This window comes from Sarcophilus harrisii, chromosome 5 (genome assembly GCF_902635505.1).
Source record: "Sarcophilus harrisii chromosome 5, mSarHar1.11, whole genome shotgun sequence".
In the NCBI taxonomy this organism is placed as follows: Eukaryota; Metazoa; Chordata; class Mammalia; order Dasyuromorphia; family Dasyuridae; genus Sarcophilus; species Sarcophilus harrisii.
The window spans coordinates 131,656,590-131,679,083 of record NC_045430.1 but is presented as its reverse complement, the minus strand read 5'-3'; the positions used below and the strand labels follow the sequence as shown (position 1 = coordinate 131,679,083).

Below are 22,494 nucleotides of genomic sequence, written 5' to 3'. Positions count from 1 at the left end.
ATTGTTTAATAAAATAAGGTAAAGTAATTTATGACCTTGAAAGCAATTTGCATATGCTACTTACTTTTAGCATTCCATCCCTTTCCCATTTAAAGAGGCCACAGTTACTGAAATTAAAAAAAAAAAAAAAAAAAAAACTGAATTATTAAGTATAATACATGCCTCCACACTTAAAATGTTAACAATAACAGAATTTAGGGGTTAAGGAGAGAATTGGGTAGATGAAATCAATCTGCACCTAAAAAGAATTCACACTGCAATATATCTGGCAAATGATCAGAAATTTCAAGGGGTAACCAACTACTTTTCAAGCACACCATTCCATATTTGAAATGCTCTTACTGTAAGAAGTTTTCCCTTAACTTCTATCACTGTTACTAGTTCTGATACTCTGGGGCTAACCAATTCTAGAAGACAGCTTTTCAAATACTATGTGAAGACAGTTAGCATATTCCATTGAGTCTTTTCTATTTTTGCCTAAATATCTATAGTTATTTCAGCTATTTTTACAAAACATGGACTTGTGGCCCTTCATCACAGACTGATCTCTTTTAGACAATTCAGCTTATCAATGTCCTTCCTACAATGTAGCACCCAGATCTGAACATACTTTTCCAGATATGGTGCGATTAGAGAGAGAGCAGTAGAATGATCACCTTATCCTTCTCCAAAATCCAATATCACATTTCCTTTCTTAGCTGTTTTCACACTAATATTAATTCAAATAACCTGCTTTCTAACCATATCTCCCCTATCTTATATTTATGAAATTAATCTATTGAAACCAAGTGTAAGATTTTAAATAGTTATTCCTATTAAATTTCATCATATTCTACTCAGCTTACTATTCTGGCTTGTTAGGATCTTCCCGGATCCTGACTATTATCTGCTATGTTAGCTAACTTCCCAACTTCGTGCCACTGGCAAATTTGATGAATATGCCACCTGTGTCTTTATCCATCACAAAGCCAAGTACATACCCTGGGACACTCCATTGGAAATTTCCTTCCACATGACACAGAACCAAAGGTTCGGCTGACCAATGAGTTTAGCCATTCAGCCAATTCCAAATATACCTAACTGCACTATCATTTAGCCCACAGCATGTGGCCCATACCTTAAAGTTTACACTACTTTCAAATGTAGTCAGAGTCAGATTTCACAGAATAAATATATAGTAGCACACAGATAAAAAATTAATAAGTAAATTTCTCTGTCAATATGTGGCCTACAGGGACCCTTACATAAATTTAGTGGCCCCCATTTTAATTTTGAGTTTGACACCACTGATCTAGCTCATTCCCACCATCACGCTATACTTGGCTAAAGTCTAGGTAAAACCATATAGAATGTATTCTTCTGATCTACCAGTTTAATATCCTTTTCAAAAGTGAAATAAGATCAGTCTGACATGACCTTTCTGCATGAAGCAGATAGTATTTTGTGAGCATCCCCATTTCCTGGATACTCACTAACCATTTATTTGATATTAAATTCTGCTTACATCTTTCCAAAAGAAGAATTTATCAGTTCTAACTTGTCTGCCCTTAGAGCCAATTATTATAAAAACCCAAGTTGAAAATCACGCTACAAATCCAAATAAAAGGAGCTTTCTAATGATCTGGAGAATGGATCTCAACTCTGTAGGAGTCACATACTCTACAGCAGATTTTCAAATCATAATTAGGCTTTTGCCAAGCCCCAAGAAATAAGTATTTAATTTTTTGGTGGCATGATCCTGGGCTGAAGTTCAGTTTTAGGAGGATCATTTTTACATAATAGGGAGAAAGGGAAAGGATAAATCTTCCTTTTAGGTCTAGATAATGAGATGTCTTTTTTCTCTACTTTCTTTCAACTCTGTAGGGGGTGAGGGCCAAGTACATTCCTCTGCTCTGTAACCCAATCAGTACCAGACAGATTCCTGAATACATTTGCTCCATGAACTCTCTCCAGCAGAGAAGTCATGACATTGTTATAGATGAAGGTTAGGGTATAATAAGAGGAATATAATAATGAAATGTTGATTTCTTTACCAGACCTTATCATTTGTTTCTTACAAAAGTGTTCTTAATGCTAGTTCCTTTTCTGAGATTCAAATTAATCTTGCCATACATACTTGGTTGTTCCTTGTCTTCCCCATTAGAAGGTGGGCTTTTGGAGGGGAGGGGATGTCTTTGGCTTTTCTTAGCATCTCCAGCACCTAGCACAGTGCTTGGAATACAATAAGCATTTAATAAATACTTGACTTGACAAAAAACTATCAGTCACAAAGGCCAGGAAAAGCCAGATTCCAATTTCCTTCCCAGCTTCAGAGTTCTCTCTATTTCTAATCTTTGAAGCAAGCAGGATAATAAGCATCATTTCTTATCTTTTTGGGGAAAAAAATGGATTTCACTGCCAGCATCTACTTCTTTGAGACCCAGCTAAGGCCAAAGCATCCTCTGAGTCAAAAATCTACAAGCAAACAAGCCCAAAGGCTGGATTGAAAAGTTGCCCCAACTCTGGAGTCAGAGGAACTGGGTTTAAGTCTCTTCCCCCACACTCAACATCAGCAGGATCCTGAGTAAGTCAATTAAACACCCTGAACTTCCATTTGCATGTCTGTAAAATGTGTTTTGACCAGATGTGTTCTGAGGTCCACTTCCAGCTCTAAAGCTACGTTTAAAAGGCTCACATCTTCCATTGTCTTTTGAAAATGACCACTGTACCCCGGGAGCAAACATGTCCAGGTACTCTTACCTCCAGTGTTCAGGCACTGCTTTTTCTCAGTAGAGAGAAATTTTTATTAGTTGATAGAGTTTTACACTAAAAAACACATTAAAGAGTGGGCCATGGTTTTCAGAAATCATTTTGGGGGGAAGTGAAGGTCAGATAATAATAAAGGATCTTTATCTTAAGCATTTTATTCAGCAAATTATAAACCTGTAAACTAATTCCAAAATTTTTACTGTCAGGAAAAAAGAGGTCTAAAATATTCTTTACACCATCAACCTTTTCCTGTATCACTGCTTCCCCACCTTATAGTTTCAGTCCCAAGCATTAGCAGAAGTTTCAGTTTAAAAATGGACATTACACCCCAGGAAAATCACCATAAAATAAACAAATGGAGGCAAAAGCTATTCCTCAAATAACGGCTCTGACTGTTGTCTATGCAATATTAGAACCATAATGGTGTTAAGATATAAAAGTAAGGACCCAGACAACCTTCCTACCTGCAGTGCTTCTGAGGTAGTCTGTCAAGAGATATGCTTCTGTTTCCACAGGGGCACTTGAAAAACCGCTTCACACCATCATGCCAATGGTAATCATGATTCTCATTGACACAAGTTTCCAAGAGCTTGAAGTGGGTATACTTGCACTACACAAAATCAACATGGCAGTGTTTAAACCAAGGGCTTTAAAACAGTAACAATTACACACACAGACAAACACAGAGTATGGTAATAGCTACATACCCTAGCATATATAGTAAAGTACATATAAATAAAATTTCTTTATATATATATATATAAATAAAATGTCATATATATACACATAAGTATATATATAAAATACATATAATATAGTAGCAGCATATAAAGCTACATATCTGTATCTAGAGAATGCTTTAAGATTTGCAAATCATTTTATATATATTAATGCAATTTATCTTCACAACTGTCATACAAAAAGAATTCTGAAATTTGTTGTGCTTGGTCCCAGATTTTAACTATAGAGAGGCAAATTCAGGCCTGATATAAGTTATAGCTTATTAACAATTTGCGCTATTCCAGGAAACAGTGGTTTATTTAAGAGATTTTTAATTCAAATTCAAGTTGGATGAGATGGTCTCTGACAAGTAGCTATTTATTTGACTAATGAACTTTCAGCCCACTAAAATCCCCAGAAAACATTTTTGAACCTAAATATAAAACTTTATATTTATGCCTAGTTGTTGCAACTATCCTGAACTTTCTCAATTACAATTAATCCCCAGAAGATCTTTTGGGGCCCAATTTCTTCTTTTCCATGAAGACAAACAGAAATGCTCTGTATGAAAGAGTTAGTGACAGCTATTACAAAAAAAACAGGGGAAGGCTGCTGGTGTAGCATATAAGCACCAGGCCTGGAATCACTAAGATCTGAATTCAAATGCTGCTTCAGATTCTTATTAGCTGTGTGACCCTGGCATCTTCACAAAGGTTTTCTAAGGGCAAAAGAGATGCAGCACTCACATATCACAGATGGAAAACCATTATACTGCCTAAGGAAAGCTGCTAAACTTTTATATTCTTTCCTCTTAGATTTCTGTGTCCTGTTGGAGTATTTCATTACCTGTTCTCACAGATCACTAATGGTTTTTCAATTACTGGAATTTCCTCTTAGTGATCTTTTCATTTATATTGTTATAAACACTGGGTCCACTGTTCTCTTGGCTTTGCTCATTTTGAACTGCATCAATTCACATAAACCTTCTTGTATTTCCAATCTCCTTATATTTGCCACACCCTACTGTATATTATTTCATTACATTAATAGATGAGTTTGAATTTTAGCTATAACCCATAAATGGACATCTACCATGTGTCCAATTTTTTGCTATGAATAGATGGACTTTTATTTTTCCCTAACTTGCAGTGATTACAAAGTAATTATGGAGTCAAAGGGTATAGCTAATTTCATTCTTGTGCTATGCAGAATGGTTGGACTACATAGTTCTATTAATGATGCATCAGGGGGGCTGTCTCACATTCTCCTAGAACAATGACTGTTTCAGTCTTTTTCATTTGTGTCAATATTGAGGTGAAACCTCAGTCATTTAAATTTGTACTTTTCTTACTTTAGTGATCTAGAGCATATTTTCATGTAGTTATTTATAGTTTTGAAAACCTGTTCCTATTCTGTAAACACTTAGCAAGTTACTCAATTTTAACCACAGAGAGTACAACTACTAGAGCAATACAGTTAAGATAAAAGGTATTAGAAAATATTGGGGGCAGGGTGACAAATTTTCCCCTTTGAAAGTCTTTGGGAACCACTAATATTAAATGAATTAAGTTTGGACTTAAAAAATGCCAAAATGTCCTGGAATGCGCCACCACTGCATAACAGCAAAAGAGTTCATATAAGGTGAAATAAAATGGTGAATTTTATTTCTTTCAAATTTGTAAATTTTTTTACCTTTATTGTAAATTATTTAAAAAAAAAAAAACTGACTGCAAAACAGAATTCTTAGCCTTTCAGTGTTTTACTTTCAAGACCAATGAAACAAGACACACCCAAAAGAATTCTGTTGAGACTCCACATTTCAGGGACTGGCTAACATTAGTCACTAAACTGTGTCCCCAGAAAACTCTCTTCACTCACCGTTTTGCATGTTACCACTCGGCATTTCACTTCCCTAATACTTTTCATTTTTTCTTCCATTTGTTCTTTTTTCACCAGTGGTTCAAAATAGCGTTCCTGTAGATCTGCCTCGGCCTGGAAGAGTAAAGTTGAAAGAGAGAGTCAAACATCTGACAAATGTAAGAACAATTGAAGATGTACTATAGATCCTCTGAAAATGTTCTGAACATCAAGACAACATTGACAATCCCGTTGAAAAATGCCCTCATAGTTGAAACAACATGGCTTACCTAAACCTCACAATACTATATTCATATTCAATTTTTTTTTTTTTTGGTGAGGACAGGGAATAAGCACAGATGGAAAGAGGGGATGGGTGGTATATACTAATCCAGTCAATACGAAACAATATAATATTCAGGAGAGGAATACAGGAGTGAGATGGCAAATGGTTTAAAGCAGCGGGGAAGGTTAGAAATGTCAATTTATGGGTGAAATGTGGTTCCACTGAAGAACTCTTCCATCAGGATAGTCTATAAAAGGAGATGAGAAGCATACAACAGGTTTTATCTATAGGGGATTTAATGCTCAAGAATATGTTGGACCTCCATGGATAGCATACTGCCTCAGGAGCAGAAAACAACTGTTAAATCTCTCCTGTGTCTTTTTTTTTCCACATTAAATATTCCCAGTTTCTTAAAGTGATCCTCTCATTTGAGGTTCCTCACTATACTGGTTGCCCTCTTTTGCTTATCTTAACTATGACAGTGGGAGAGTGTTCCATAGATGGTCTAACTAGGGCAGAATATGGCAAGAGGGCCACCTCTTCCTTATTCCTCAAAACTATATCTCTCTTAATGTATCCCAAAATCACATTAAGCCTTTTGGCTGCTAAATCATAACCACTGTCTCTTATCATCTTGTAGGATACAAAAATCCTGTTTCATTATATTAGATTTAGCTCAGTGATCTAGCCTGTCAAGATCTCTTTGTATCCTGTCATCCAATATAAAATCCAGGGAACTTGTTGACTGTTAGAAAATTATCTTACATGGAAAATGACAGTAGTTGAGTATGTGCTAATTGAAGCCTAAAGGCTGTTTTTCTCAGCCCCTTCTCTTCATGAGCTTGCCACTGAAGAATGAGGTTGCACTGGACTGACGGTCATTGTTCTGTTTAACGGGTTTAACAGGGTTCTTCTAGTAGCCAATTAAATTCCACACTAGGTACTAGGTGGTATCAGGAAGCCAGTAGTAAATTAAATATTATAAAAGCCAATATCCCATCAATTCCCACTAGGGAAGGCAAGCAAAGGCATGCTGAGGTCCCGGGGCCCTGGGAAAGTGAACATTGGGTGTCGGGCTGTTACCTCCTTCAGCACCTCAGTGTGCTTGGATCTAGCTCTGAGAATTTTCTGGAACTCCTCAGATTCCAGGTAGGCCAACTGCTCTCGACGTCTCTTTTGGGCAGGTTCTGGGTCGTCCTCAGCTACAGCAGAGAGGAAAGCATCTCTGTAAGTGTTCAGGATTGCAGCGACATTGGGGGTCAGTTTCCTTGTATCTGTTTCTTCCTCATCCTTCCATACCTGCCTCACTTCTCTGAAAGCTCCATCCACTGCCTAATGCACGTCCTGCAGGAGTCACTAACCACTTTAAAAGCATCAGTCTTCTCATTTGTAAAATGGGACAATAATACACTCTTTACCTCCCAGGGAAGTTGTGAGGGAAGCATTCTGTAAACCTTGGCATATTATATAAACCATTACGTAATCACACCAAAACATTCTGTTATTAAGGGCAAATCTGAGCAAGAAAACAGATGGGACTGTAGCAATCAGCACCAATCAGAACATGGGTCTGATCCTGACTTTACTTCCCCAAAACTACTTGATAATGGACATGTCACCTCCCATCCCTAAATTTTCATTTATCCATCCATAACTCTTTTTACATCTGATCTTACAGGGTTGTCTGAGTGAAGAAAATGCCTTAAGGGCTATAGAAAGGTAAATTAATAAGTTAAGACCACGTCTTAAGCTTCTGAAATATTAATATAATACAAAATACCACTTACAATTTAAAAACCATCAACAAGCAATATAATAAAAACCAGCAGGTAATAGGCACTGAAGATAACAAAGACAAAAATAATAGTCTTTAGCCTTAAGTATTAAGGATAATACTTTCCTTGAGTATTATCAAGTAGATAAAAATCTAGGGAGGCAAGAAGGGAGTGTTGTCCAAGCAAGGAAAACAGTCTAAGTGAAACTACCAAGATGGGAGATGGAATGTTATTGGTAAGGAATAGGAAGGTGTGGTCCCTGTGGAAAGAGCACAGTAAGTTGAGAATCAGAGGGAGCTGGGTTCAAATATTACTCCTTCCCTTACTCTGTCACTTCTGCCCATGACCTCAGGGAAGTCACTGAGGCAGCTTCTCTCGATCTTTGCTTCTAGTGTTGGATTAGATGGCCTCTGATGGCTTTTCCAGGACTAATTCTATAACTCTGGAGAAATCTCTCTTGCCCCACATAACTGTCCTAAAAGCTGATGCTCCTTTCTACAAGGTTCCTGTTAAACAACATGGCTCAGATTAGAATTTTGGCAGAAAACTAGAGTCATAGGGAGCATCTAACTCTGAGATTAATATTAATAATTAATATTGAGAACGTATAATACATATCATGGCTAGTTTATACAAACTTAGGAAGAAAAATACATCGGTATAATAATAGGACAAATCCAGTTCAGGTTTTTTTACAGAAAAAAAAAGCTTACAGGAAAATTTCAGTTTAAAATGTACTAGAACTTTGGACTAGTTTTGTTACACAAGAGAACAGGGGTGGTTGCTAATGAATCAAATGAGGAAAATTTTCAGAACCATCTTTCTTTACAAAAGCATTTATTTCCTTTGGCCCACTTTTCTTCCCCCTCTCTGCAGTTTCTATTTACTCTACCTGGTGATGATGAGGTGCTTTTCTCCACACGCTCTGATATCTCCAAGACACTCTGAGGGTCACACTGCTTCCGTTTAATACAGTTTGGATCTGCTTTAGTAAGGACCTGACCTTTGGCTCTCAATTTAGCAATAGCTGTTAACTAGAAAAAGGGGAGAGAGTAAAGAACCAAAACAAACGAAAAAAATTCCACTAACAAGCAGATTATGCCTCTCTACATTGTCATTTTAGGAAGGAGTAATTGTTGATGACTTCTGGGAGTAGATAATAACAATTTCTTGATCAATATATTCTGTTTAAAAGAGATCTTTTTGTTTCAAATTTCATTTCAAAAATCATTCTAAAATGTTTGTATTCATTTTTCTACATTTCTAAGTACATTCAAAGCAAAAAAAATGTTTCTTTGATAACTGCAGATCTATTTTGTAGCATTCAAGGTCATTATTTTGAATGTCACAGGAGACCACAGATACAACCTTAGAATGAGAATTTTTAATTTCCTTTCTGCAATGGACTCCCTTTGGTTGTCCATTTAAAAACATTTCATAGGCTTCATTGGATCCTTTTTGGTTGGTCTGATGAAGCCTATGGAATGTTTTTAAACACACAAAATAAAATACACAGATTTACAAAGGAAACCAATTATGCTGAAATACAGATGTCAAAAATAAAGAAAACAACCCACAGATTCCAGGTTAAGAATTTCTCCTTCTCTATGAGATACAGGACATTGGACTGAATATGTACTAACCCTCTCCTCCCAACACTAGAATTCTTATTTACTTATATTAGTTTTGCTAAGTATAAGTTAAGTTCCTAATTTGAATTTGTTTTCTTGTGATTGTATTTTTCTCCTAAAAGCAGAGGAAAAAAAAAATACTCTACAAACAATGAATGAAGATTCTGGTTAGTTGAGAGCTTTATTAGTCCTTTCCAATTCTTGCCCATTTCTACCCTCTCAGTCCATTTGAGAATTAAAACAGGAAAAATGTTTCCCCTTCACAACTCACTTCTCCCTAATTGTTTTTCTGACTTGATAACCTGTTTTGCCTAATCTAGGTTTCCTTAAATAAACAAAACAGTTTTTGACCTAAATTCAAGGACTAACCAACTATTTATTCAATAGATGAAACTGATAAGAGAATTAATCAATATCCACTCCTCCACTTCCATCCAACTTTCCCTTGCCTCAGATTATCCATGGGTTAAGGATGCAGAATACCTAATGAATCCCAAATTTCAGAAGTAGAAAACATCCCATCTGGCTCAACTTGTAACTGGACAAGAATCATTTTAATACAACAAGGTGACAAGTATCCAGCCTTTTTTTTTTTTTTTTTTTTTTTTTTAAAAGATCTTTAGTATGGAAGAACCTACTATATTTTATGAAATCCCAGTTGTAGTACAACTCTCTTCGCCTCAGACACTATGCTTCTCTGTCACTTCAGCTGGCTTTCTAGGTTGCCACTCACATTGAACTTGTAAACTCTTAAAGGCCCCATATCTTTCAGATGACCTATAGTTTACTCATTTCCTCCAATCTTCTACTTTTGAAAATGATTTTTTAAAAACTAAAATATGCAACTGCACATTTATCCCTACTAATTTTAATCTTAGAATTTGGCTAACATTCTAGCCCTGCTACAGTGAAATGCATTGGTTACTTAGAATTATAAAATATCAGAACTAGGAGGGCTCTTAAGAGAACATCTGTTTGCAACACCTTCATTTTACAAATAAAGGAACTGAGGCTGAAGTCAAGGATCCTGATAACCAGTCAGGTGTGGTTTCCACTCAACAAGATTGAAAATGTATAGCCAGATGTGGGTTCTGCAATAGGGTTTACAAGTCAAGTCAACAAATATGTAGTTAAACATCTGCCATATATAAAGCACTCTCCCAAGCACTGGGGGATACAAAAGCAAAAGAAAATAGTCCTTGATCTCAAAGAGCTTCAAAAGCAAAAGAAAACAGTCCTTGATCTCAAAGAGCTTCCATTCTACTGCCCCGTTTCCTTCATTGTACTGAGGGTATATGTAAACAGATAAATAGATACTACAAAATAAATTCATGGGAGTGGAATGAGGGAGCACTAACAATTCTGGAGATCAGGAAAGGAATCTTGTGTGAAGTTGTATTTGAATTAAGCCTTAAAGGGAGTTAGAGGTTTTAAACGAGAACATTCCAAGATGAGGGTGAAGGGGAAGGAGAGAATAACCTCGTACAAAAGGCATGGAGAAGGAGTGATATATTGGCGAATGTAAGTGATGCAAAAATAAAAGACATCAATAAAAATTTTTTAAATGAAAAATTTTAAACAAAAAAATTTTTTACTGAGAAAGGGGAGATGAGATTGGCATGGGGAAACATAAAGTAGGGCAATATGGCTAGAAAATAGACTGCATGGAGAGAAATATACCAGACTGAGAAGACAGGTTAGAGCTAGTCTGAAAAGGGGTTTAAATGGAAAACAAGAGTTTCCTTTCTGAGCTAGAGAAAAGAAATAACTTGAAATTCTTAGATGACATATGTGCTTTAGGAAAATCAAATTTGTAACTATGAAAAGGATAGGAAGGAGAAGGATTCAATAATAATAAATATGCAATAAATAGTGCCTTATCCAAATTTCTGTTTAGGGCACTGAGCCATAGATCTTAATTCCTAAAGTCACAATCCAATTTGTTGGGCTGTCCTGTTTTGGACAACCTGCTGGATTAGAGATTAAATGTGATATGCATCAGCTCTTACTTGGATCACCTCAGGTTGAATTTAAGACCTGGATGTAGGGACAGCAACTGTGACACCAATTAAAAAAAAAAAAAAAAGCCCCCATGAGGAATACTTGGTGTACCCGTGTATGCAAACACGTGTGTGGGTACCTGTGAAGCATACAAGATGCAAATGGCATCTCTTCTCTCAATACCACAATTGGTAAAGTAATCCCCTAAAGCCCTGGATATCTACTTGCCATTGATATCTCAACAGAGTCAGTGCAAACACGAATCATGGCAGAAGGACCACAACCTATGGTAATGTCTATGATTAGGATTTTTGGCTGCTATATCACACTATCAATTTATGTTGAATTTACAATCCACTGGACTCCTAGATCTTATAAAGGTGAACTGTTTAGATTCATTCTTTACCTTATCTTATGAAGGTGATCTGAACAATTTTGAAACTTTATATTAGTTCCTATTAATTTTCATGTAAGTAACTTTGAACCATTATTTTAGTCCTACAAAACAAGATATTTTTGGATTCTAACTTTATAATCTGACATATCAGCAATTCCTCCATCATCTGTATCATTTGTAAAAGTGACTATGCTATATCTTTAACTAAATCATTGCTAAAATGTTAAATATTATAAAGCTAAAGATATATAGTTGGAAATCTTTCACTAAAAGTCTTAAGAAAATATCAAAACATAAATGATTTCTCTCAAGCTCTAGCCATTCAACAGTTCCAAATTTGCCCAATTATTCTGTTTTCTAGTCCATATCTTTCAGTCTTTTTTCTCCACAAGAATAACATGGGAGATTTTATCAAATGCTCTATTAAAAACCTAGGTAAACAGTATTTAAAACGTGTCTATGACCTCCCAGTTAATTACTCAGTGAAAGATAGGAGACTAGTCTAGTATGACCCATTCTTGATGAAACTATGTTGGATTTTTATAATGCAAAATATAAATATTCTTAAGGATAATCAGAAAGAAAAGGGATAAAAAGCAATAATGTTAAGAGAACCTATTATTTCTACACAAACAAAACATTGATCATGAAGATATGATACATAGCGACAATTTAAGGATCAAAGATCTGCATAAGGACATGAGAAATCAAAAACTTTAATATCATAGAACAAGATAAGAAAACAGTCCGGAACTTCTGAATAAACAATACAAAACACAATCTATAGAACACTTCCAGAAAAAGACTTTACACTTCAAACTCCAAGATACAGAGAGGTTATATGTGATTATTTCAATGACAAGAAACAAATTCAGGAAATGGCCAAGAGGAAGATCTTCAAATACAAAGAAATGGAAAATCTAATAACAAATTCTAATGCATGCTCTTTTTGTGGTGGCAAAGAATTGGAAAATAAGTAGATGTCCAACAACCGGGGAATAGCTGAATATGTTATGGTATATGAAAGTAATGAAATAGTATTTTTCTATAAAAAATTAGGAACAAGCTGATTTTAGAAAGGCCTGGAAATATTTACATGAATTAATGCTGAGCAAATCAAGTAGAATCAGGAATACAGCGTACACAGAATTGATCAACAATGAAAGACTTGGTTCTTTCTCTCTGGTTCAGTGATACAATACACTTTGGATAGAAAATGCCATCTGTATCCAAAGAGAGAACTATGGAGAATGAATGTAAATCAACACATGTCATGTTCACGTTTTTTTTCTTTTTCTTCTTTTCTGTTTTTTCTCTTATGGTTTTTTGCTTTTGTTCTGATTTCTCTCCCAACATGATTAATAAAAAAATGTGTATTTAAAAAATTAATGTACATGTATAACCAGAAAAAAACAACAATAAAAAAAAATTCTAATGCATAAACTAAAAGACAGAAAATGGAATTGATTAATATACTTGGAAAAGCAAAAGAGTCAAGAAAAAACCTAAAAAGACACTACTGTCTACAAATCTAAGCCAAAGAATCCATGAAAAAGATGTGTCAGAAACATTCTTACAAAAAGAAGAAACAAATAATATGGACAGATTACTTGACTTAAAAATACCTTAAACAACAGAACCAGAAGGTAAATAAACACAATCACCTAAGAAAAAACAAATAACAATAAATTTTGCGGTGTCTAGAGACTATTAAAGAGGAAAAAAGGAAATACTTAAGGATTTGAAAAAAAAAAACAAAGTGTTTTTTTCCCTTTTGTTCTGATTTTCCTTGTACAACATGACAAATATGGAAATATGTTTAAGAGGATTATACAGGCTTAACCTATATCAGATTTCTTGCTGTTTTGGGGAGGGTGAAAGTAAAAGAGGGAGGGAGAAAAAATTTGAAATCTTGCAAAACTGAATGTTGAAACTATCCATACAAAAATTTGAAAAAATAAAATACTATTGAGGAAAATAAATAAATATATATAATCTAAATCTAAATCATGGAGAGACCAGATAGTTCTTTCTCAAAATACATAAGGAAATAAAGGTTAAAGCAGAATTTAAGGAAGAGGAGAAGTGACAGTGGAAGAATAGGACTGAAACATGATGAATTAAATCTGTCCACCTGCCCAATAGATAAATCAATATATTTTGTGAGAAAAACTGAAGAATGGGAAGGTACATAAAAGGGAATAGGGAGGTAGAAGATAGAAAATGTTGATGTTCCCTAATTAGGTACAAGTTAAACAATAGAAGAAAAATAACTCCTGTATTCTCTCAGCAATAACAGGTACTGTAGGAGAAAAGGGAAGAACTGAAATAAGTTGAAACAAAAGAGATCTTGATTTAGCAATGGGAAAGAATTCCTCTGAAGAATACTACCATATTAGTAGGGAGGGGGAAGAGGGAGAGAGAGATATATTTTGTTATAAGAGATGGGATGGTATCAGGAGTCTCAACTGGGTACACAAGAAGACTACTTACTACCTCTGTGACTATTGTTCCTTTGTGAACAACAGCATAGAAGTCTTAGAAGAAGGGAAGTCAGAGTTACTGGAAGCAAATGCCATTTGGAAAGGGACAAGGGCATGAGTCCAGAGAGATTATATACAAATGAAAATTATCTTGTGGAAGGCTGAGGGTAGAATTAGAGTGAGCAATCTGAGACAGAGGGACATTTCTACCATAGGGCAATGCCTCTATTCTCTCTACTTTCTACAGGAATTGATGCTTTTGTGTTTTATGGAGGCAGTCATAATTATTCTACCTCTGATATATAATTCCTCTTTTGTGTTTTATTTGGGGAGCGAGGCATAACAGGAAAAGGGAAGAGGGAACAAGATCTACAATAACATTAACATAAAAATTAGTTAAAAGAATAATTTAGGCTTGGTATTTTAGAAGCTTTAATTCCATGACAAACACAGAGATTAAAGAAGGAATAAATAGGTACCAAGACCATGAATCAAATAATAAAAAATTAGAATGAACAGAAAAAGATTACTGAAGAAAATAAGATAAAGAAAACCTTTTTAAGAAAAAGGCATCAAAAACCAGAGAAACACTTTCACACAAAAGAATTTGGGGGGAAGAAAAGAAAGACAGATTTGGATTTACACACATACATGAAAAGGAAATGATTTTAAAAAGAGAGTAAAAGGGGAAAGAATTAGATAAGTACCAGAAGAAAACGGAATCAGCAAGTTAAGTAAAATTCCAAAATTAGGTAAAGAGTTGACAAATGGGAGGGGGGAAATGCTCAACTTAACGAAAAGGGATCCTGTGAAAATAGGGCTGCCTTCGTGTAGATTAAGTAAAAATATTCTCTGGGACAAAATATTGTCTTTAAAAAAGGAAGAAAAAAAACCCATTCAAATCAATTGTGCCAGCTACGGGCTGTCTTTCAAAATTCATTTGGGCCAGCTGACTTCAGTAGGCAGCTTTTTTTTTTTTTTTTTAAACCTCCTTAATTATCTTAATGTTTAACAGCCTACTAACTGGTTTTGTCTTCTCCTTTTTAACCCACAGATCATACTCCTTCACAGAAAAAAAAAGGGATCGAAAAGTTCTGCCTTCCTAATGCCACCTATTAAATTACATCATCCATCATGAAATGCAGCCACATGACTCCTGTTTGATCTTTCCTCCAATAAAACAACAACCAAAAAATCCCTCCCATTTTTGTTATCCTTAGCTCTCCTCACCAACCTCAGTTTATTTCTGAACTTTAGTTGCTCTGGGACTATTTTTACAGGACTGTGCAATCCTTCTGTGCCATTTCCCACTACCTACCCTCACTTGCTTTCATCTTTCCACACTATGAACTTTGTTAAAATACACCTCTTTCTTGTGTATGTGTGTGTGGGGAGGAGGGGATTAGGAGAGGGTTTGTTGCTTGTTTGTTGGGATTTTTTTGGGGGTCAAAATATAATGGACCTACAATTTTTGAAAAATAGGGGAATTGGATTAGAAGGTCTCAAGTATCCCCCTCATTCTGCAGTCCTATGGCTCTTCAGCCTTTTACTCTTTGTGTGTCATTAATCCTCCAACCTGATTACAAAATAACAAATAAGAATGATTGCAAAGTATCTTAAAAACTGACCTCTTTCTATTCATATAGAACGATAATAATAAAGGATGAAATTTAAATCTCTTAAAATGTTAATCAAATTAAGCAATATACTCAAAAGCAGCAAACCCTTGCTTCAGTTTAACATTCTTAGTAGGCAAGCCATCTAATTTCAAAGTTTCCATCATTGGATCCATAAACAGGGATCATGGAATTGGTATCAGCTCTCACTGAGACATTCATTGGAAGGATAAAACAAGGTAATGGGGAGGAATATGTTTTGTGACCATGAGGTGCAGGAAAAACGCTGATCCTTCTTCCAAGTGTCTTTAGGTCTAATCACCAACAATACCTAGTTATTCAGTCACAGTGCAGTGTTAAGGTTCTTACAACATAAGCTCTATGAGGCTGAGCAGCCATTACCTTCTTCGTTTCTGCTAAAGCGCTCAACTTTGGTCCCGGTGGAGGAGAGTCGTCAAAGAAGAGAATATCATCTCCTTCTGAAAATCCTCGTCCAAGCTTGGGGGTCTGTGGACTGAGGGATCTTTTCACCTTCGGGAATTCCGCCCCTGGCCTCGGAGACTGCAAAGTGGAATTCTCTGAAGATGAAAATGAAGCTGGTCTTTTGACTCCAGCTGTACTTTCAAGAAACCTTTAAAGAAACATGCAAGAACAAAATAAGCATGCATAAGACTGTGTAAAAACAGAATATATCCTAATAATTAAGAATGGGAAGAACTGAAGTAATACTTATGTCAGATAAAAATAAGCTGATAACAAAGCATTTTCTTCTGTGGGGTAACTTCAAACAAACACACAGAAGTTACCACTAACTTCATCTTTTATTCCAAAGTGTTTAAATTCTTAATCCAACCGAGATAATTTTTTTTCATAGAATTAAGATGCACATATTTCATACAATTTGAATTTTTTTATTTTAAAAGTCATAGTTTCATAGATTTGGTGCTAGAATGGCACCAGTTAGTGTTCTCTAGAACAGAAGTGCCATATATTTGTGTCTAGCAACATTCCCTAGTGCATTGGAACCAAAATTGGGAATTATTTTGCAAAACAAATAAAAATATAACACAACAGAGATAACATTACATTTTACAACTAATTCAAGATATGGCCTTGATAGACGGTATTGGGAAGGCAGAACTTTTCAATCTCTCCCCCCCCCCCTTTTTTTTTTTGGTCAAGGAGTATGATCTGTGGGCTGGAAAGGAGAGAACAGAGAGCCAACTAGTAGGTTATTAAATGCTATGATAATTAAGATGGTTTAAAAAAAAAAAACCACCAGCTGCCTTTACAGATTAGTACCCTATGCATTAGACTTGGGAATCAAGAAATATGGATTTCAACCCTATTATGGGCATGCTGGGTAAATCCCATAACTTTCCTTGTATTACAACTCCCTCTGCTCTCTCTTTATCAGGAAGAAAAAATACATATGGCGAAATAGGAGGTCTTTAGGAGAGAAGAACAATGATAACTTCAACAATGATTTTCTCTTCCTTCAATCTTTTTCATCTACAAAATGAAGTTGTTGAATTAACAATTAATGTATCCTACATTGTTTCACTTCAGGGCACAGGAATGGTTATTTAGACTTCAATAACTTAAGTCTAAAAAGCAACACATTGACAATTCTATTTCAAACAGCTAAATCTCATTGATCCAACCTAAAAATTAATGAGATATGTTAAGTGAATGTAGAACAGTAATTACTGTTATTACCGCTTCTGGATTTCCTCTGTTCTCTTTTTCCTCATTTCCAACATTTGTTGTTTCTGTTGTTTCAGTAAAGCTGATGCAGGGATGGATTGAACAAGAGGACGAGGATTTCCCAGAACTCCTAAAATATAAATGAATTAAGTTCCTTCCAAATGTTCATCTTAAAATATACTAAAGAAAAACTGATGTCCCTTAAAACATCTCTCCCCTCTGATCCCTTTCTCCACCTACATTTCTACCAGATTTATATCTAGCTCCATCTCATGCCCCAGCCTTAGCCCTAAAACATTACCTATTGGACATTTCAAATGCAATGTCCTAAAAATGCTAAAAAATAATAGTGATGACGATGGTGGTAATAGTTAACATTTATATATTATGAATCAGGTACTGTTCTAGAGCTAATTGCACTATAAATATTGCCTCATTTGGCCTTCACAACAATCCTGAGGAGGAGGTGCTATTATCAACCCCATCTCACAATTAAGGATGCCCAAGGTTACATAGCTATTAAGTGTCTGACACAACATTTGAACTCAGTTTTTGACTCCAGACCTAGTACTCTATTCACATTAAACTCACTATGTCTAAAACTGAAGTCATAACTTTCCCCCTAAACCTTCCTCTCTTCCAGATTTCCCCATTTCTATTCAGGGCACCAACAGCCTTCCAATATTGTCTCAGATATCCAATCTTAGTATTAATCTCTCTCATGCCACATATCCACTATTTCTCCCTTCGAAGTATCTCTTCCATCTGACTCCTCTCCTCACACAGCTATTACCTTAAGCCCTCATAATTTTTCACCCAGATTACTGCGACAGCTTCCTTATTGGTCCTTTTGCCTCAAGGAGACACCATACTGTGTTCTGTATACTACTGACAATTTTTCTTAAGGGCAAATCTGACCATGTGATTCCCTTACTCAACTGGCTCTAGAGGTTTCCTAGGAGATGGATAGAGCTTCTCTGCCTCTCAAGCCCTTCATAACTTTGCCCTATCCTATTTTCCAGTTTCTGTGGATATTAATTACTTTTCACCTCATAAAGAGATCCTGGAAAACTTACCTCTCCATTCTATTCACTAAACACTCCATCTTATATCTTGGTGACTCTGCATCATTCATCCCCATGTTTGGAATATACTTCCTCCTTACCTCTGCTTAAGAGTCCTTCTCTCTTTAAGATGTAATTTAGGCAACATCTTTTTCATGAAGCTCTAGTGCCCTTCTTTGTGAACTATCTTATACTTATTTTGTAAGTAACTTACCTACTTTGTATTTTACCTATTTTGTATGTTTTTTTTTTTTTTTTTTTTTTTTAACACATGCTTATTATCTTCCCTATTAAAATGTAAGTACACTGTATGTGTCTTTTCATTCTCTGTACTTAAATCTCCAGTCTGGCACATAGTAAATATTAAGGTACCTGGTGATTTGGATTTGGCCAAATGTTTTTTTAGGTTTCTTGCTCCAACTGTAGGTAAATCCATTAACTGCTTAAATTCCTCAGAACATGAAATATTCTTCTGTGGAAGACCTGAAGGATACAAAAAAAAAAAAAAAAAAAAAAAAAAAAAAAAAAAATCCTGATAAAGTTTAGAACCTGAAGTTAATTTGAAACTAAGTTCATTACTTTTTTTTTTTTTTTTTAAACTTGGCACACATAATTCAGGCCTGAATAAGGGAGGAACATTAAGAGAAAGACCCTAAAGTCCAACCACCTGAGCAGAACTGCAGTCTATTTTCAATTAGGATTGGATAGGCAAAATTTTGCATGGACTCTGCATGAGTCTATTCATTTACTATTTATATTTATATTAATTTATATTTACTAAGCCCCAACTCCTATGCCAGGTACTAATGAGTTTTTGCCAGCATCTATAAAGAGATAACTGATTATATTAAGATAATATATGGTAGTTGGCATGTGTCCGGCATTATAGATACCACTGTAAAGATAGAGACCCAAAGAGATTTAGTAACTCTGAACATGAGATTAGACCATATTGTTTATATAGACAGTATGTGGCCTTCTAGAACTTGAATGAGGACATGGTATCTACCACTAATTCCAATTACTAAATGAATTCAGACTAGAAAAGAAAGTCCTTTTAGAAATGGGAGAAGAGGGGAAAAGTACCTAGTTTCTGTCGTGTTTCTTGGACAACTGCATCTGTGCCTCTTAAAACCAAGTTGCTCAGAGTGGTCTGAATAGTCTTCTTAGGAGCAGTGGTGGATGCACTGTTAATGACAAGAGCAGTCCAAAAGAAAGTCAGGGACCATGGCCAAGGATCTTCTGAATCATTTGGTGAAAAGCTCTAATTCTTCCCCTATTTCCTACACATTCACTTAAGACAGCTATCTTATCTTCATTAGAACTGACATAAAAATCTTAGGGTCACCAGGATTTAGGATGTGGAAACCAAACAACTGCGATAGAGAGCCATCTAGTCCATCCCCCTTTTCTAACACAGAGGCTGGGGGACTTGGACAAAGTCACAACTGTAAGATGGTAGGAACAAGATTCAAACTCTACATCCAAAAACAACATATGTTTTCCCACTGCACAAAGTTGTCCCACAAAATCTCATGATCTTGAATTCCTTTAAGACTGAAATATTGGCCTGAATTCAAATCCAGAATCAGACCTTACTAGCTGTATGAACCAGATCAAGTCATTTAACCCCTTATGTCTCAAAAAAAGAAAAGAAAAAGACTGAAAACCCTGGGCTTCACTATCTTTACTAGAGGCCCAGTTTCCTCTTCTGTCAAATGAGACAGTTGTACTAGATGTCCTTTGGGGATCCTAGACATGGGCCACCACATCAAGAGATAATGTGGTACAACCCTTTGGAAGGGATGTACCACCTAGCCTTGGGAATGATGTAGTTGGAAATGATGTCATTCTTTCCTTAGGCTATCTTGCCCCAGTTATTTATATGACCAGGATGCTAAGGTCACAAATATTGCTGGCTGTCAGGTAACAGACTGTTAGTCAAGTGATAACAGGGTTTCTGAGACTAATGAAGTACTTAAAGTTGATACAAGATCAGAACAAAACTGGGTGTCCACCACTTGACCTATGACGTTTTAGGCCTAAAAACTCACTTCTGGAAGGTTCTTCCATTCCCCTCAATCGGCCTTATAACCATAATAAACTCGCCCCCCCCCCCCCCCAATGAGTTCTGCCCAGAGAACTATGGATACTGTGCCTACACACAAAGTCAGAACTAGTCCACGCCTCAGTTCCACCTTTAGGCCATAAAATTAACAGCTCAGTGACATGAAGCATCTGTTTTTTCCAACTTTTCTCTATAAATTTATCTTCTTGCTCCTAGTTCTTGCCAACTTCTTTTGGAACTTAAGACTGTTTTAATTGGCATTATAATTATAATAAACTTGGCCCTTTGACTTGGAGATGGGTCCAAATCTGTAAATTCTTTTGAGACATTTTGTCATAGCAGCCTGCAATCCCAACATTTTGGGGTTCCCTTCGAACCCCAACAGGTTATGAACTGAAAAATAACATCTAAAGATCTGAAAACAAAAACTACTGTAAGCTCACAAAAGCTTGGCCATTTGGAAGTAGTGAATAAAGGCTGTGTTGCTCCTAGTAAAAATGCCAATCCCCTAGATGTACAGTAATAGACATCCTGTAAACTCAAAGTCTATATTCACAATTCTCCAAGGTCCACTGCATTTAAAAAACAAAGGATTTTCTTCTTTAATTTCTGGTGAGTTAATTTACTTGGGCAACAAAATAACAGTCTAGAATAGTGGGTCGTCAAGTGATTCTAACAGTGAGCTCCAAAACATTACTAATATACTATCACTCCCACAATCATTTATTAAATATTTACTATGTGCCAGGCACTACACTAAGCACTAGGGGTAACAAAAAAGGCAAAAACACAGACCTTTCAAGTAGCTTATGTTCTCAAGGAGAAGACAATAAACTAACAACTATGTGTATTCAAGATGCATACAATGGACTATGGTCCACTGGCCTTGTTTCCTTGTAGTCCTTTGTTGTTATATGTACTATATGATACCATCTCCTTCCTCCTGGAGACTTTTACTCACACTTAGGCTGAGGCTAGATCCTGTCCCTCTCTTTTGGTGTAACTGATCAGTCTGACAAAAGCGTGGGACATCTCTACAAATCTATGCCAGTAACTATATTTGCCTCAGAAAATTTACCATGGAATTAGGCAATTCCTGATTAGGGGTCACAGATGAGAAACAGAAGCCAGACTAGCTAAGTTATTTGCTCAAGGAAGGCCAGTGACAAAGCTGGAATTTGAATCTAGATTCTCTGCCATCAAATCTCTTATACCCAATCAGACAGAGGAGTCTGACTCTAAGAAGAGTGTTCATAAAACTGCAGCCTAAAGAGAAAGAAAAACTATTGAGAAGAGCCTCTCAAAAGCTAAAGCAGCTAGGCTAAGAATGATTGTCTCCATAGCCCTCATTGGCTCTCACCTAGGCTGCTGTCATAAATAGCCTCCCATTTTATTTGTGCCTGCTTGCAGTGTCTCATCTTTCCTGTTTTTTCTTTTTAAAAAATGTCATATGGTTTTTGATGCTTAATACTAAAAAAGTATTAAGCATCTACTAAAAAAGTGGACATTTACACATGCATAAAAAACATGAATTTTTTTGAATGTACTTTAAAGAGAGTAAAACTGTATTAACAAATTCATTATTACTTTCAAAACTGTTCTACTTGTCCATGTTTCCTTCTGGGACATGCATTTTAATAACATTCCAATGACATTTTTTTACGCTAGTGATAACCCTTTAATTCTATTAGAAAGAAAGGAAGTATCTCATCTTTCCTCCATATAATTGCCAAAATGATATCCCTAAACAAAGATGGGACCACGTTGTACCTCTACTCGGAATCTCCAGGGACTTGTTCTATCTTGTGTCTAGGACAAAATATAAAATCTCTGAGCTTGGCATAAAGTGCTCCACAATGCAGCCTTCACGTGAGATTTTACTCCTCTTCATACGCTCTTGGTTTTAAGAGCTGTTCCCTCTGTGGGACAATTTATCTTCTACCTTCTTTTCAGCTGTGCACAAGCTTATTCCACTTTGCTTCATCCTTTTACCTTGTAGCTTCCCAAAGCTCAGATACCACTGCCTACATGAGGCCTCCCTAATAGGCCCAACTGTTGTATTCACTGTCTCCTGAAATTTCTTTGTATACACACTGGCTTATCTATCTGTATATATGCTGCATCCCACCATCAGTCTGTAA

General features: G+C 35.8%; 1 protein-coding gene across 1 annotated transcript in view; it reads right to left on the bottom strand.

Moving 5' to 3' along the window:
* MCM10 (minichromosome maintenance 10 replication initiation factor) overlaps positions 1-22,494 on the bottom strand; it is a 49,098-nt gene that overhangs the window by 3,700 nt on the left and 22,904 nt on the right. The window contains exons 11-19 of the mRNA XM_012550885.3: positions 19,372-19,472; positions 18,658-18,768; positions 17,234-17,351; positions 15,917-16,145; positions 8,279-8,420; positions 6,695-6,813; positions 5,347-5,460; positions 3,213-3,358; positions 65-107 (exon numbers count right to left, since the gene is read on the bottom strand). Of these exons, the coding sequence (XP_012406339.1) occupies positions 65-107; positions 3,213-3,358; positions 5,347-5,460; positions 6,695-6,813; positions 8,279-8,420; positions 15,917-16,145; positions 17,234-17,351; positions 18,658-18,768; positions 19,372-19,472 (1,123 nt within the window). The remainder of the gene's footprint in view (positions 1-64; positions 108-3,212; positions 3,359-5,346; positions 5,461-6,694; positions 6,814-8,278; positions 8,421-15,916; positions 16,146-17,233; positions 17,352-18,657; positions 18,769-19,371; positions 19,473-22,494) is intronic.